This window comes from Colobus angolensis, unplaced genomic scaffold (genome assembly GCF_000951035.1).
Source record: "Colobus angolensis palliatus isolate OR3802 unplaced genomic scaffold, Cang.pa_1.0 Scaffold315, whole genome shotgun sequence".
NCBI classification, from domain to species: Eukaryota; Metazoa; Chordata; class Mammalia; order Primates; family Cercopithecidae; genus Colobus; species Colobus angolensis.
Window position 1 is genome coordinate 2,540,171 of NW_012116433.1, and position 16,551 is coordinate 2,556,721.

A 16,551-nucleotide genomic window follows, 5' to 3' on the forward strand; every position below is an offset into this window, starting at 1 on the left:
TAATGTTTTATTCAAAGCCAGCAATCCATGCTGGACAAACAAGGAGCTAAAACTCCCTAAAATGACCGTAGTTTATAACTGTCCCCAAGAAACCTAGGAAGAACTCAGGGCTCATCCTGGAGTCTGAAGCTAAACAACTTGACTTTGCCTTTTCCTCAAAGTGTGCCGTGTGATTCAGTCCTTCTAATTCCTGTGGTACTGCAGGTGAGGGTAGAGGATGAAGCTTGCAGAGTAGGGGACCATGCGGAAGAGAGGCTCCATTTTCAAGAGAATGGGAAACACTGGGTTGAACACATGGTGTGTGAGCTGGGAGGTGCAGAGAGGCCAGGGAGGAGAGGGAGCCTGAGACAAAAAAGGGCAGACCTCTTTCCATGGGGAATGGAATTACTTGCTTGTGGCCTCCTGAGGTCATTTCCAGTTCACGTGAAACACCATGTGATTTATCCCCCACCCTCCAAACATGTCTGCAGGTATTCTAGAAGGATTTGACCCCCCTCACCCGTGTGGCGTGCAGGGCTGCCCAGCTGGTTATGAATGCAAGGACTGGATCGGCCCCAATGATGGGATCACCCAGTTTGATAACATCCTTTTTGCTGTGCTGACTGTCTTCCAGTGCATCACCATGGAAGGGTGGACCACCGTGCTGTACAACGTGAGTAGAGCTGGTGCGGACCGGGAAGGAGGAGGGAAGAACCCTGGATGGAGGCTTCTGGGGTTGTTTGGCCTGGCTAGTCCAGGGGGACAGGGAGGGCTGTGGATATAGGCGTATTGGAGCGGGAGGTGAAGACTCAACTGGGACAAGCCTTAGCAGTTCATAACCCTCTTTCGTCTGGCCTCTTGCTAAGTACAAGTACACAGCTTCTTAATTCGATTAGGAAATTACATCCTAGGTTGGATAGGTGAACAAATTAGTTAAGTCAGATCAACTTAATAGTTATAGAATATGTTGGTTGGACATGATGGTAGGCTACAGTGAAGGGTGCTAATAATGTATAATACTGGCTGCCAAGTAGAATTAGCTGGAAGCTTAAAAAATTTTATCACCCCCTCAGGATCTGGGAGAATGTACTGGAAAAGAACAACAAGAAAAGAAAAAAAATTATACCAACTGGGCTCCATCCCAAACCAATCAAGTAGGAATATTTAGGGGTGAAGGTGATTTTAGAAAAGTCATTGGCTTTTCTAAAAAGCTTCCTATCTGACTCTCGTATGTAGCCACTGTCAAGAACTGCTGCATTACATGCACATAAAAAGCATGCTTAATTGTGAGATTCACCAGGGATGCTTGTTGAAAATTCAGATTCACAGGCCCCTTCTCTGGAGATTCTAATTTTGTATAACTTTGTAAGCTAGTGAGCTGTGCATTTTTCAAGTGCCCTGGGGATTCATGTGATCAGACATGTTTGGAAGGTTCTGAGTTGATCTAACTGCCTGTCAGGGATGTTGGGGATTCCTGCATGGGGACAGAAGGTAGATAGGGTGATCATGAAGTCTCTTCCATCTTCCAGAGTCTAATTTTAATGACTCATCAAAGGCTTGGTGCAGACTCTATGCTCAAAAATGAGAGCGAGTTGAGTGAGGTATGTGGCTTGATGTACATGGATCCTAGGTGGGTAAAGCCATGCGGGCAGGTGCTTTTGAAAGACTGTACCCTTACCTGCATTCAACCAGCCCATTCCAAGACAGTAACTTTGGAATGATCATGCCTCTTAAGTACGCTCCCACAACCTGCCTTTACCTTAAGGTGCCCTCTGTTTCCTTCAGTTCTTCTCTAGATCTTTTTAGCCTGATTCTATCTGTATAAAACTTATTAGGTGGAAAATAAGGTGGCTTATACAAAGCACCCTTTAGAAAGAGCTTTGGATATAATTTACAGTGGAGGGAAAGGAAATGCTGTCTCAGAAGAAACTCGACTAGACTATAATGCCCAAAGAGCAAGGATTGTGTAAGGCCTGTACAAGAAAGTACTTAGTAGAGGTCCATTGCTAACCTGGATCCATTCCCATATAGGATGAGCAAGGCAGGACTGCAACTTTGCAGAAAAGAGTCACAGGCTATTATGCTAAAGCTCTTAAGGGCAGTGAAGAAGTCGCAAGGACCAACTTATACCCAGCAAGCCCAGGGATGACGTGTGACCCAGAAAGCCCTGGAGGACACTCTGCAGTTCTCACCAGCTGTGGGAGGCAGCAGGAAGGAGCGGAGGGAGGCAAGGTTGATGAGTGCAGTCACTCCTCATTAGAGATGTAAAGGTTGTCTTTAGGCCACGCCACTCAAATTAGCCAGGCACCTGTAGGAATTGCAGCACTGGCCCTGTAGTGGCTGGTGTCACTTGTAGGGCTTTGAGAGTGATGCATTTCAATTATATGTGTAGACTCACCTAAGTGATGTGATAAATGCATTGAAAGCCTGAAAGGAGAAGTGTTGCATTTGAGGATACAGGCGTGATTGTTGGTCCTCTTTAGCCAAGATTCAGATGGTACTGAGAGGAGCAGGATCTCAGCTGAAGAACCACTCATTATTTTTTCTTCGTTAGTTTCTTTGTTCATTCCTTCATTCTTTCAGTGTTTATTGACTGAGCATCTATTACATGCCAAGCACTGTTCTAGGCACTAGGGAAATGGAGAGGAAAAAGTGCCATGATTCCTGCTATCATAGTGCTGTCTTCAAATCTCTATGTCTCTCCAGTTACCTGTCAACCATAGGTTTAGAAGTTAAACACAGGCAGAGATCTTGCTCCTCTAGTTTTGCTCACTAAGGAGCGAAGGAGGGAGGAGAGGAGATCAAGTTGCAGATACTCTGAAACCTTGTATTGCATAGGTGTCCAGGGCCCACAGACGCACATACTCTGACTTCCAGCCTGTGATTCATTGAACTTGAGTTTACTGAAGGCCTCTTGATATTCTGATGGCTGGATTTAGGGCTAGGGGTACTGTCACCCAAAGACTGTCTACCTGTTTGGACTGTCTGCTACCTGTTTGGACACACACACACACACACACACACACACTTATATACACTGGTTGCATACCATGAGGTTAACTATGAATGACTAGTCAACTTAGTATTATAAATACATGTATACATATATGTGTATGTGTTTCTGCATATAGAAAAATGACTCCCTAAGCATTACCACAACCACAACCAATAAGATGCAAATATAAATATAACTGTATTGATTTTCCTTTCTACCACTCCTCATTCAGGGAAGGCCCAGTTAACCCAGCTGCTGGATTTGTTCATGCAGAGCACTAAGAGAGGGGGATCCCCTGTTTCCCAGCCCTATGTACCTTCTATTCAGTGGTGCAACAAACATGTAAGATTTATTGTTGTTAACATCCAAACCAGTAGGAGAATCTTCAGGTTTATCCAGTAGGAAGAAGCTCTCAGGCATGTGGGCTCAGTTTAACCTTGTTAACCAATGTAAATGCTTCCCTCATGTTTGCATCCCTTTTCTGTACCACAGACTCTTCCTAGATGCCTCCCTATGACCTTGTGTTGCTCTGCCATTGATTACTATTAACTTCATTTGCATGTGGCTTTTCTCATTATAATGAATTGTAAGGGGGAGGGTTCCCACTGTCAGGGCAACCTGGAGTCACCGGTGCTTCATTTAGTCTCTATCCAAATGTCAACTGCTTGGTCAAACTCCAGCTATATTCTTGGCTTCCCTCCCTCCTCTGGCGGAAGGGATGCAAAACTGTCTACAGTTCTGGCTGTTGCTACCTGTTTGCACTGTCTCTCCCAAAGGTCTCCTCGAGACTTGCAAACTCTCTTCTTTACTTATTTCTCCTAACCTGATAAGCATGTCTTCCACAGTACAATGTGTTCTCCTTCTGATCAATGCTCTTCATTCAACAAATGTTACTGAGGCTTGCTAACCCTCTTCACCTGTGCTGGAAGTGGCTGAGAGAAGTGACTTTCTTCTGATTCTGATCTGAGTCTTATTTCTCTTTGTCATTCTAGTTTTATGGTATCTCCTGATTCAGTTAGCTCTTTTATTGTATCAGGACTAATTCCCACATTGCAGAGGTTCCCAGTCCCTGTCTGCAGTTACTCACATCTTTGCTCTTAAAGTTTAGTATGTTTCATTTGTATTTCTGTAGTTGGAGTTATTTCTCTTTTTACTGTTGATAAACTCATGTAGAGGCAGAAATTTCTTGGAGGAGTACTGTTTCTGCAGCTTTGCAGGTATGCTTGCCACATCTGTTGTGACTACTTAAGATGCTCCAAGCTGCTATGATGGAAGGGGTTTTTATGGACTTCATTGGCTTTTGGCAAGAAGAGGCAACTTAAAGTCTGGGTGCTTTCTGAGAGTCTTCCCAACTCCTCAGAAATCTTTTGGTCTATCAACAATGACTGTGGCTCTCGTTTAAGTTGCCTTTTCACAGCTGCATATAGTCAGGATTTATTAAATGGTTAACAGCTATTCACTTTCTGTCTCATTGAGATTTTGCTGTATGTGGCATCTATCAGCATGGTGAGGCATAACATCCATCTCGCAGTTGATGAAAAACAACTATTCTCTTTATGAAGTTCCTCTGATTTTGTGGTATCTACAGAGAATGCTTTGGGTTCTGAGATCCATGAGACTAGGGAACGTGGCTTCCATCTTTGCTTCAGTCTTTTCCTACCACCTCCTCCACATTGTAGTAGAACTACTCAAAACTAATTTGACAATGGATGGCAGGAGTCTATTATTATCTTATGGTGCTAGGGTGATAAGATGAACCAGCTGACCTAGGATCAGGTGTATAGTTCATAAAATTTGTAGACACTGTAATTGTGACTGGTATTGTAGACACTGTAAGTGTTATTGTAATTGTAATCGGTATCCAGGATCAGTCATGCTCTGGAATAGACTGGTTTCTTTTTTTCTTTTTTTCCTACAACCCCATCTGGACTGCCCTGTTCCTATGTCCTTACATGAGTCTGGGATCCTGTAATACAGGTGATACTTGGAATCGGATACTAGTGTCTGTTCATCTGTTACTTATCCATAGAGGGATTGGTAGGTGGATCTTGGAAGTTACTGTTCTTTTTCCCACGGCTGGGAGGTGAGGTGTGTGTGCTTAGTGAGGAGCTATGATAACTTCCTCTTAACTGGCAGAACACTTTGCTTGTCAGGCTTTTCATGGAGAGGAGAGAGTAGAGGGAGAGGGAAACTATTTCCTGAACTCATAGTAAAAGCTTTTCCCCTCTGTTTACATTAATACATAAGTGTAGATTTGTTCACTAACTCATTATTCATTCAGCAAACATTTGTTAAGTGGCGATTACTTGCCAGATACTGTTCCGGATGCTGGTGATACAGTAGAGAGTAAAACATAGGAAACTCCCTGCCCTCATGGAATTTACATTCTAGTGGGAAAATGCATATAGAACATAAGGAAAACATATGGTATATCAGATAGTGATAGGTGCTGTGGAGAAAAAAAAAGTGGGGAAAGGGAGAAGTTGGTTGCAGTTTTAAATGGAGATGTCAGGAGGACCACGTTGAGAAGATGGCATTTGAACAAAGACTTGAAGTGGGTGAGAGAGTGGGCCATGTGGTTATCTGGGGGAAGAGTGTCCTGAGTCCCAGATAGCTGGGCCAGCAAGTGCAGAGATCCTGAGATGGGGATGGGCTGGGTGTATTTGAAGAACAGCAAAGAGCACAGTGGGTTGGATTGCAGTGAGTGAGGCAGAAAGTAGGAGATGGAACAGTCAGTCAGATCATGTGGAGCCCTGAAAGCCATTATACAGACTCTGGTTTTTACTCTGAGTGAGATGGGAAAGCAGTGGAGGGTTTTGAGGAAAGGAGTGATGTGACCTGACTTATGTTTGAAAAAGGATCATTCCACCTGCTTTGATAGAGCAAAAGTAGAAACAGGGAGTCAAATCAAGGTTATTGCAAGGATCTTAAAAAAAAAAAAAAATGATAGAGGCTTGGGCCAGGGAGGTAGCAGTGGAGGATGTGAAAAATGGTTGGATTCTGCATATATTTTTAAGTTGAGCTCATGGGATGCTTCGATGGATTGAATATGAGTTTGAGAGAAAGCACCAAGAAGAGTGGAGTGGCCGTTAACTAAGCTGGGGAAGAACACAGGTAAAGTATTTTGGGAGGAGGAGGAGAATTGAGTTTGGATGTGTTAAATTTGCCATGCTTATTTGATATGGTAGTATAGGGAAGGAGGTGAATAAATGAGTTCAGGGTAGAAGGCTTGGCTGGAGATACAAATTTGGGAGTTTTCAGTGTATAGATGGTAAAGTATTGAGACTGGCGGAAACCATCAAGGAAGTGAATATAGACAGGGAAGAGAGGAGATTCCAGGACTGAGTTCTGATGTTAAGGTGAAGAGAAAAATGATTATCAGCAAAAAATACTGAGAAGGAGCAGTAGGGAGGCGAGAAGAAAATCAGAAACTTGGTGTCCTGGGGCCAAGTGAAGAGCGCACTGCAGAGGGAGAAAGTACAGGATGATCAAGTCAGTTCTCTGAAGAAGCATTTTTCCTATCATATGATTATTCAGTATCTTGCTAGTAATTTCTTGGTGATTTGTATAAATTACATCCACAGATTCTCTTGAATTCACATTCATTTTACTCTTTCAAAAACTCTTACCTATATGCTTTGCTCATTTGAATCAAATGCTTCAGATGGGTCAAGGAAGGTGAAGGCTAAGAACCACTGAATGCCAGGAGCAGTTTGAGTGGAGTGGGAAGGATTTCAGAGAGCAATGAAAACAGCATGGAAGAAATACCACTTACATGCTGATGGGAATGATCCATTTGAGATAAAAATTATTGTTGATGAAGGAGAGGGAGGATAATTGGTGGAAGGATTTCCTTGAACAGGTGTGCGTGTGGTGTGGGGAGGTCTAGACCACAGGTGTAGGGCTTGGCTTAGATAGGAGCTCTAATCATCCATTCATAGTACTAGGAGTAGAGGAAGAACAAGTGGCTGCAGAGGCTGGTACGTGGGTAGATGTGGTGTTGGAATCTTGTAGAAATTCTCTTCCTATTGCTTCTATTTTCTCAATGAAAGAGGAAGTAAGGTCATCAGCTTACTGGGTGGGAGGAGGAAAATATTGAAAGTTTGAGGAGAAGGTATAACATAGTTTCCCAGAAGACTGAGGGAGTAAGTGGAGTAGGTAAATGCATTGGGTTGCTGGGCAGCTTTATGGACTCACTTGGAGTTAGCTGTGATGAAGTTCAAGTGAGACCAGTGAGCCTGGTGTGTTTTCCTCTGGTCACATTCAGCCGCTGAGTCTCAGGTGGGAAGTAGGTGGAGAGTTGGCTTTTACGAGAATAGTTTTGTCAGGTGAGCACGATAAAATGAGAGAAGATCAAGAGAGTGACTGTAACATAGCCATGGTATTTGAGCTGGATAAGGAGCAAAGAGGTGGGGGAGAAACCGTGAAAAGGGAGGAGAGTAAATGGATTATGGACCCTTTTTGAAATGTGACTCTTGAATCTGATGGACAAATTCAGTCTGTGGAGTAAGTTGAGAAACCTATCTTGCTGCATAGAAGTAGGGAGTGGGTTTTGAAACCAAATGTTCTGATTTCTAATTTGGTGCTCGCACTGCCCCCAGTGGAAGGAGAGAGAGTGTGTGCATGTGCCGCACATGTGCAGAGTAAGCTGTGACTCTGGGCGCCGGCACACGGCTGGGCCCTCTCTGACGCCACTCCCAGGGTGTCTTGTCCTGTTTCAGCTCAATTCAGAATGTGAACTTGGGGAATATTTGGGGACTGAAACCCACCAGGCCCGCCCGCCTACCTTACTAGCATTGTACTCTGTCATCTTGTTTTCCTTCTCAGAGTGTCTGAATCTTTTTTAAACACACGTACGTTGCAGCTTCTGATGCTGACTTTGGCAGCCTGTTCTCCTGTTAATACTTGTCCTCTCTAAACCCTACAGTGCCTTCTTCTTGGCCTCTGTCTGCTGGGCTGGGAGCCTGTGGTCTACAGCCTTCTCCACACCGCTGCCTCCCTAGGAAGAAACCGGCGTTTTCTTTCTTTCTCACACTTACTATTTTCCCATCCTTAGCTGTCTCCACCCTGAAGTTATTCCTACTCATTGCATTTCTGTCTTGATTTGTCAAACCAGGGTGCCATCATGTTTGGGATTTATTCCAAATGTGCTAAGTGTGCCTCCTGATCTGATGCCTGAATTTCACACCACGAACCAGGCCAGTCTCCTGGTCTTTTGTCTGTGCATAGCCATTAGGCTGGCTCAGGGTTCCTTTCCTTTTTGTTTCATTTACTCTAATATGCGGTTTAATTTCTAATCCGTGGCCAAAGGCCTCAGGTGCCTGATGTGTCATGCAGCTTTGGGCTATGATCTTTTTGTTCTCAGGCAACACCAGGCCTTAGGACTCAGGGGCAGAAATTAGCTGGAGGTGGTGTGTTGGTGACTCAATGGCTGTTTCAGGTACTTTTCACTCTGGAATCCAAATGCTGACAGAATCTCAGCCAGGTGGGGATGGCACAGTGCCAGTATATGGCACACTAGGAAAGCCAAGAGGTCTTTATTCACTGTTCCTCAATTCATTATTCACTCGAAGACTTACGAGCGATTTTTTTTCATGCCCCTCAGAGTGTGGTCTGTCTTGGAATCATCCAGGGGCAATTAGTATAATTTCATATTCCCAGGCTCTGCCCCAAATCTGGCGGGCCAGCATCTCTAGAGGTGGGAGGAAGGAATCTGTATTTTCAGCAAGCTCCCATGTGATTCTGAGGCTACACTGAAGTTTGAGAACCACTGTTCTGCATCAATGTAATTGCCAGACAGTAAGAGGGTGACGTGGCACATAAATGGGAGAGTACTGAAGAAAAAGGCACACTTCTGCCTTCAGCCTGCATGCCTACTATGTGGATTTCCATGAGGTCATGCTTTATTCAATGCTTGCCTAACATAAAGTGATTGACACACAGTGGGCTCTCAGGAAGTAGTTAATTTATGGACTTAGGTCTAGAAGGGGCAATAAGTCAGGCGCATGGATACATACATATAACAACAGGGCAAACTAAATATAGCGAATAATTGGAAGATACACAAGCAGAGATCTCTGGGAGGATTGAGGAGAGAGTGGATAATTTAAAGTGAGCTGCTGAACCTGGCTTAGTGGCTCACACCTGTAGTCCCAGCTACCTGGAAGGCTGAGGCAGGAGGATCTCTTGAGTCCAGGAGTTCAAGGCTGCAGTGTGCTATGATTGACCTATGAATCATAGGTCAGCCTGGGCAACATAGTGAGACCCCATCTCTAAAAAGAAAAATAAAGTCAGCTTCTGGACAGCCCATGTAGAAATGTGAAAGCTGGTGAACTCCAGGGGAGCCCATGATACTGGATTGCAGCCTGTTGGACAAAGATGTCAGAGCTCTTGACAACACATTAAAGGCATCATTTACCCCCTGGGCACTTAGATGTTACTTTATATTTTTACCTTCCTTTAGGGACAAGGCTCAGAAACTGACTTGAAAGTTAGTATACCTTTTGGTGGGAGGGAAGGGTTGGCTGTACTAACTTTCCCTTAACGATCCTCTCCTTAGCTGGTCCTCATTCCATGCCTGTTGAAATAATATGCGTAGATTTACAGACCTTTGCCTGCCCCCAGTTCCCTGTGTTGCAATTAGATGTCAGCTGCTTCTCCACAGCGAAGCTTCATCTACAGCTTTCCCTGTTGATTGACACGTGTGCCCTCAATTACACCTCAGCTCCCTGCCAAAGGGAGGGAAGGATTGAACAGGATCCTTTCTCCTTTAAGGTGCCAGGTACTAGGGGCTCCATTTACACTTCTGGAGAGCTCTTTTAAAAGTGACTCCTGAGAGCCTCCACTCTCCGCTGCCTTCCACCTCGAGCCCCATTGTCTGTCCACAAGAGGAAACAGGATTTTGTGCACTCATGGGCCAGCAGAGTAGTGGAGTTAATTACCAAAAAAAAAAAAAAGATATTGTATTTGACTGGCAAGTACATCTTTGGTTTATCATCTGCACTGGAATATTTCTGATGTTCTGGGAAATCACAACACTCAAATCAGATAAGCCACAGTGACAGGACCTGGGATATCTTCTGACTTTTGTCCCCTCGGCTTCTCCTAGTGCCCCTTTTCTTGAGAAGCAGTGACCCAAGGTGGGGCCCTTCCTTCCAGCGTGCAGTCTTCCTGACCCCAGGAACCGGCGGGTGGGTCGCAGCACCTGTGATGGTCAGAGAGGACCACTTGAATTTCTGTCCTCCTGAGGGTGCCTTGCCAGGTGCTCCTGCCCCTCCCTCCCACTCTCCCCACTCACCATCCCCGGGCCATGGCCTTCACTCCAAACCTGGGACTTGTCAGCGGGTATCTGCAGATGGGCTTTGATGGCATCTATAAAATTTGTTGCAAGTTTTGTTTTTAAAATATGTCTTTTAACTACCACATTTTCTTGAATCCAGGATGCCATTGATTATATACTGTATCAAAAATTGAATAATTCTGTTATTAAATGTAAGCATTATTCAATGTTGTCGGGGGAAAAGCCACTGCATTCCATGTATGATGTATTCATATATTCTGAGTTACAAAACCTTTCTCTGTAAAGAAAGGTATATTGTAGAATTAAGGAAATAGAAAATGGAGGAATAAAACTAATTTTAAAAAGCCACAAGTAATCCATATGTTATAGACCAAATTTTCACACTTGGAGACCTCCCACGGTCACACTGGTGTAATTCTTTTCTTTGTGGAGACCTTGGAGTCAAGCTCCCTTTGCTGTCTCTGCATTTATTTGAGCTTTGTGTAAATGTGGTATTAGAAAGCTTCTAGTTCTGTGTTAGTCTTTTTAAAAGAATCAGGCCCCAGCTTGTTTGCTTTCATAAAATGATGTAAGTGATCACACTATTACCTTTCTGTATGATTCAAGATTTTCTCAATACTGTGAAACTAAAATAAAATACGAAAATAAGCTGGATGACAAAACTGATTCAAGACTGCAATAGTCATCTATAACCCTGGTTTCAAATTTTTATCTTCTGGAAAACAACCTCATGTTTGAATGATATTGAATAAGTGTTCTGTATTATGAATATATTTGTATTAAATATATAAAATAGGTTTATGCCAGAAGATGTCCCATTTTTATAAGTTTTATGCATGGATGTTCCGATATAAGTTTTATTTTAAAAAAGTGATTTCTGATGCCAAAGGTGCTATAACATAGTGGTTAGGAATCCTGGTCTTACTTTACTATCTATGGGACTTTGGCAATTTATTTAATCTCTGTGCCTTTATTTTCCTATCAGTAATGTGAGGATAATTGTGGTACCCATCTCTCTGAGTTGTAGTAAGAAGTAAGTTAACATGGATAAAGGGCACATAGCACTCATGTGAGAAATTATTAGTTAAAAAGTTTTGGAAACAAAGCATCTTCTTCCATTGGCCTACTGTATAAACCTGTTCCTCTCAGACTGGTCCTTCCTGTCTCTCAGTCTAGCCACTTTGCACTTTCCATTTGCATCATTGCCAACCTTGAGTGCACATTCTTGGAATTGCCTCCAAAACTCTGATGTCGCCTTCTCCACAGAGCCTTCTCTGACTATCCCTGAGAAATTCAAAAGAGGGGAGATCTTTACCCTGAGCCTTCTCCCCCGGACCTAAATGTTATTAGCATTCCTTCCCAGATTCTCCTGTGTCATTCATCGTCGTCTTGGTGTTTATGTCCCTTTTCCTTATTAAATGTTCTGTCTGCTGGCATCAACCACAGTCCCCTAGACATGGCTAAGTGTTCGGTAAATATCCATCGGTGGATTGATTTCACAGAGTGGCTGTCGGAACCCACCAAAGATGCCATGGCTTCCAGACTGCCAGGCTGTGGGGAGATGCAGCACAGGTTCTGCTCTCAGAGTGAGCTGCTGTCCACAGGGACTATGGCTGCTGCAGCCTCTGCTCGTCCTGCCTCACTCCAGCTCAGCTGCATCCTCCTGTGACAGGTAGAGAGGGGGAAAAAAAATAAAACTAGGGGAAAGGTAATTTATTTCAGTGTTTACAGAGGGTTTGCATGTAATTAACAGTTTATTTCTGTGACACAGCTGGCCTCCTCAGCTTGGAACCTGGCTTTGAAATGCTCTTAAAGAGACCCATACCTAGGCAATCTGAGAGGTGCTGGGGACTTGGGAAGAGAATAAAGAAAAATGCCATTCCGGGTCTTTGGTGACGATGCTTGACCAAGGACAGCCCCTAAAGTGAAGACTTCCTTGTTCCTTCTTTCCCCAGCCCTCCCATGCGTGCGTGCACACACACATGCGCACACTCACACACACACACTTATGTTTCTTGAGTCATATTCTGTTGGCGAATCCACCTTCGACTTAGACCTTTTACAGGGTACATTTTTTTTAACCTTTTGTTCACATCAAAGCTTGGGCTTTGATATCTTCACTGGGGATAGGGGAACAGTCACTGGATCCCCTCCTGCCATGAGCCCCATGATTGCAGGCAAAACACTGTACTCCTCCTTGTAAGTATTGAATAGATGAATAAATAAATGTGCATCAGTCTTTTCATCAGTAATATGGGGGTAATACCACCTGCTGCTTCTACCTTAAAAGTTTTATAGCAAGTACGTGAGAAAAGTATACGAAAGTGCTTTGAAAAAGACATTCAGCCCTCACTATGTGAGTGTGCTATTTTAATGACATTTTGCTTCTGTGAACTGTGGACTTACAAACTCAATTTTGCTAAGTGAGCAGTTTTTTTGTGCTTATTCAGAGGGGGTGTCTGGTTGCTTCGGGAGCATGTAAGATGAATTCTCCTAATATATTTTCTGTTTCTTACCATCAGTTAGCTGTATTTGTTCTGTGTTGTGAGTGTGTTCAGGTCCTGTGATCTTGGTTAGAAATACAGTATTTATATTTTGTGCATATTGAAAAACATACCTATATTTGATGCAAAAGTGGCACTTTGAATTTAATAACAGTCCTTGCTAACTCGCATAACCTGTGAATAACTGGTGAAACCTACGTTGCAGTTGTTTCCAAATTCAAACATGTTTCAGAACTTTTTTTTTTCTTTTTGAGATGGAGTCTCGCTCTGTTGCCCAGGCTGGAGTGCAGTGGCATGATCTCAGCTCACTGCAACCTCTTCCTGCCAGGTTCAAGTGATTCTCCTGCCTCAGCCTTCTGAGTAGTTGGGACTACAGGCACCCACCACTACGCTCGGCTAATTTTTATATTTTCAGTAGAGACGGGGTTTCACCATATTGGCCAGGCTGGTCTTGAACTCCTGACCTTGTGATTCCCCCACCTCGGCCTCCCAAAGTGCTGGGATTACAGGCGTGAGCTACTGTGCTTGGCCAAGGATGTCTTAACCTTTGCAAGTGTTAGGGTAGGCCTGACATTTATCTGCGGCAATGTTCCTGAATGAGCTGGGGCTGAGCCAATGAGACAGTCTATACCAGAATAGCATAATGGGAAAATAATGGCAATGTAGTTTTTCATGAAACTAAATTTGCTCAACTTGAAACTGGATTTAAACATTCAAAATGTTAGTGTCCTTTCTTGGCAAAATAAAAAGTTAAGAACATCATTGCAAACACAGATATTTTTGTTTTTGTTTTGTGAAAGTTTTGTGATCTGTGAAGGCTAAAAATCTATGCTGATACATATTTTATCTATGTAATAGATATAATAGGTAAATATATTAATATAATTATGTAATTTCCTTGCAAATGCATAATATTGCTATTAGCAGCTTGAGTTTTCCATTCTAGTGATACAGAGATTTTTACATTAATTTTAAGAGAAACTGGTAGTCATTTATATAACCTTTCATTGAAGAATGAGTATTTTAGAAAACCACATAGGCTGGTATAGTGAATGCCATTTCTAAGAATAAAGTAGTGTCAGGCATTGGGTTATATTCAGAAGACCTGTGTCTGAGCCAAGTGTTTCACCTAGGCTGCAGTGCAGTGGCGTGATCTTGGTTCACTGCAACCTCCACCTCCCAGGTTCAAGTGATTCTTGTGCCTTAGCCTCCTGAGTAGCTGGGATCACAGGCATCTGCTACCATGCCAGACTGATTTTTGTGTTTTAATAGAGACGGGGTTTCACCATGTTGGCCGAGCTGGTGTTGAACTCCTGACTGCAAGTGATCCCCAGACGAGCCCCACCAAAAGAACGGAGAATAAAAAAATCAGCAAACACACCAACATGCAAGTTAGAAATATTACCCATACTGACAGACACAACCAAGATATTACACAAATCACGTGAAAACATGTTCCGACACAAATAGGAAAACCAATCCCGTAGAAAAAAGATACAATGGATATAAAAAATAAAGAAAAAAGAATGCGCGAGACTGCGTGCTCAAACAAGACGAACATCATGAACTTAACAAATGATAAAAAAATATGAAAAAAAACCAACACTCACGGAAGAAATAGTACAAAAACAGACAAGTACAAGGCAAAGGAGAAAAGAAACAGAGTGAAACAGCTTGAGACAGACACCAGCAATCGCAACCACGCCAACAAAGAAAGAATGAACAAGCAAAATACCCCAAGGACACTGAACGTACCTCTCCGCGCAAAACACACCAACATCAACAACTTGGAAAAAAAGGCAGGCACAAAAAACAAAACCCACACGCACACACAAGTGAGCACAAAAACATCCGACCCCGAGCACAAGGAAAAAAGAAACAGAACATGGGACCCAGACACAGGCCCCACGGGCCTAGACAACAACACCCCCAAATCAATGACAAAAGCGTCCCCCCCACCGACTCTGAACAGAAGGCCCCTAGCTCCACACAACCCCCCCAACAACGGGGAACCAAAGCCACCCCCAAAGGGAAACAGGCACATGCACACCCAGATGACAACACAACCCTCGGACACTCCCCAAAGGAAAACGCCACCCAGCAAAGCTGCCCAAGAAAAACACAGAGCCAGCCGAGCCAGAAAAGCTCACAAAGATAACGCACAACACGCACGAGCGCATACAGGGCTCAGCAGACCGCAAACTCCACACCATCATCCACCCACCAGCCCTCCCACACCCCCCACGACCTCACACCGCCCAGGAACACGAAACATGCCACCCGAACACTGGGACAGACCATAAGCAACCATACCAACCAGCAAACCAGGGCACGAAAAACAAACACACAGACCAAGCGCAACAGGTCACCAAGAGAACGCACCCCAAGGACAACGCGAGAAAGAACGCACGGAACTCCAGAATCCACAGCCTAATTAAGCCAGGAGCCTTACGACACCCAGTAAGACCTAAATAAACTCAAAAACACGAAACTTAAACGCCAGCCACGGGGCCCTAAGAAAAGCAACAAGACCGAGCAGAAGACCAAGAAACAGAAGAGAACCACACAGAGAAATTGACAGAAAGGAGCCAAAAGAAACACAACAAGGACAACGCGACAACCAAGGGAAGGACAACGCATAGGACAAGGTGACTCACAGAAAGAGACCCACGACGCCCAGGGACAGCGAAAAAAACTCCAAAGCAGGCTATTGAAACTCAACCTCCGGTGCACATAGCAAGTGGAGAGGACGACGGAGAAGAAAAAAAAAAAGGCAAGACCGAGCAAGGCAGATTGAAAAAAACCGACAAAAACAAACACAACATGAAAGAGTAGCCCCCCACTGCTAGGGCAACGCATCACAGACACAGGCCCACACAAACAGACCCCCCCTGCTGCAGCACAACAAAGAGCAGACGGACAAAGAAGAATGGCACTCAGCCACCTGAGCACAAACCTAGCCAAATGAACGATCAAGAAGTAAAAAACCAAGACAGGACCCAGCAACCCACAATGCACAAAGCCGACAGTGACAGAACCCACATGAAAACACACATACCCAAGCCCAGATCCCCTGCACACCCACACAGCCCCCCGCCAACAGACTCGGCCTCCAGCAACATAACACAGGAAAGAGCTATAAGAAAGAATGGAAAAAGGGCATTTCATCAGCACCAGAACCAAAGGACATAACACAGAACATCAACCAAAAAAAAGAAGAAACAACAAAAAAAGAAAATAACTGGGGAAGTAAAAATGTCCAACTACACAAAAAGATGGAAGAGCAAATCACCAGCACACACAGCCAGAGCGAGAGCAAGACACACGGGGGCCATCCAGATAACGCACGAAGTATCCAAAAAACAAACCAGAAAAAGCGCAGGACGAGACAAAAAGAAGGACGGGAAAGAAAACAGAACAAGAACAAAGAGAAAGGAGAAAGAACAAAAAAAGAGAAGAACTCGAGAACTAAAAGGCCCCAACCCCGCCACAAGAAGGAAAAAGAAATCAGCAGGACATAAACACCTACGGAGAGCTCAGCACAGGCCTGATTTAAGGAAAGGGCCCTAAGAATCCAAAAAAACAGGCAGGAGATCAACAGCAGGAGCAACAAATAGCGGTGAGGAGAAAAACCCACGCACGCAAAGGAGCATAGCACCACAATGCAAACGGGGACCCACTCTAGCTCTGCCCGGCATCCTCCCCTCCCTAGGAAGCAAAGAGAGATCCGAGAGCAGAAAGCAGCTCCCTAACTCCAACTCCTTCCACCAGGA

At 44.0% G+C, this 16,551-nt stretch overlaps 1 protein-coding gene across 3 annotated transcripts in view; it reads left to right on the forward strand.

The window, feature by feature from the left end:
* CACNA1E (calcium channel, voltage-dependent, R type, alpha 1E subunit) overlaps positions 1 to 16,551 on the forward strand; it is a 347,324-nt gene that overhangs the window by 105,469 nt on the left and 225,304 nt on the right. For all 3 annotated transcript variants that reach the window (XM_011951155.1, XM_011951156.1, XM_011951158.1), the window contains exon 6: positions 471 to 652. In XM_011951155.1, coding sequence (XP_011806545.1) covers positions 471 to 652 — 182 coding nt within the window. The remainder of the gene's footprint in view (positions 1 to 470; positions 653 to 16,551) is intronic.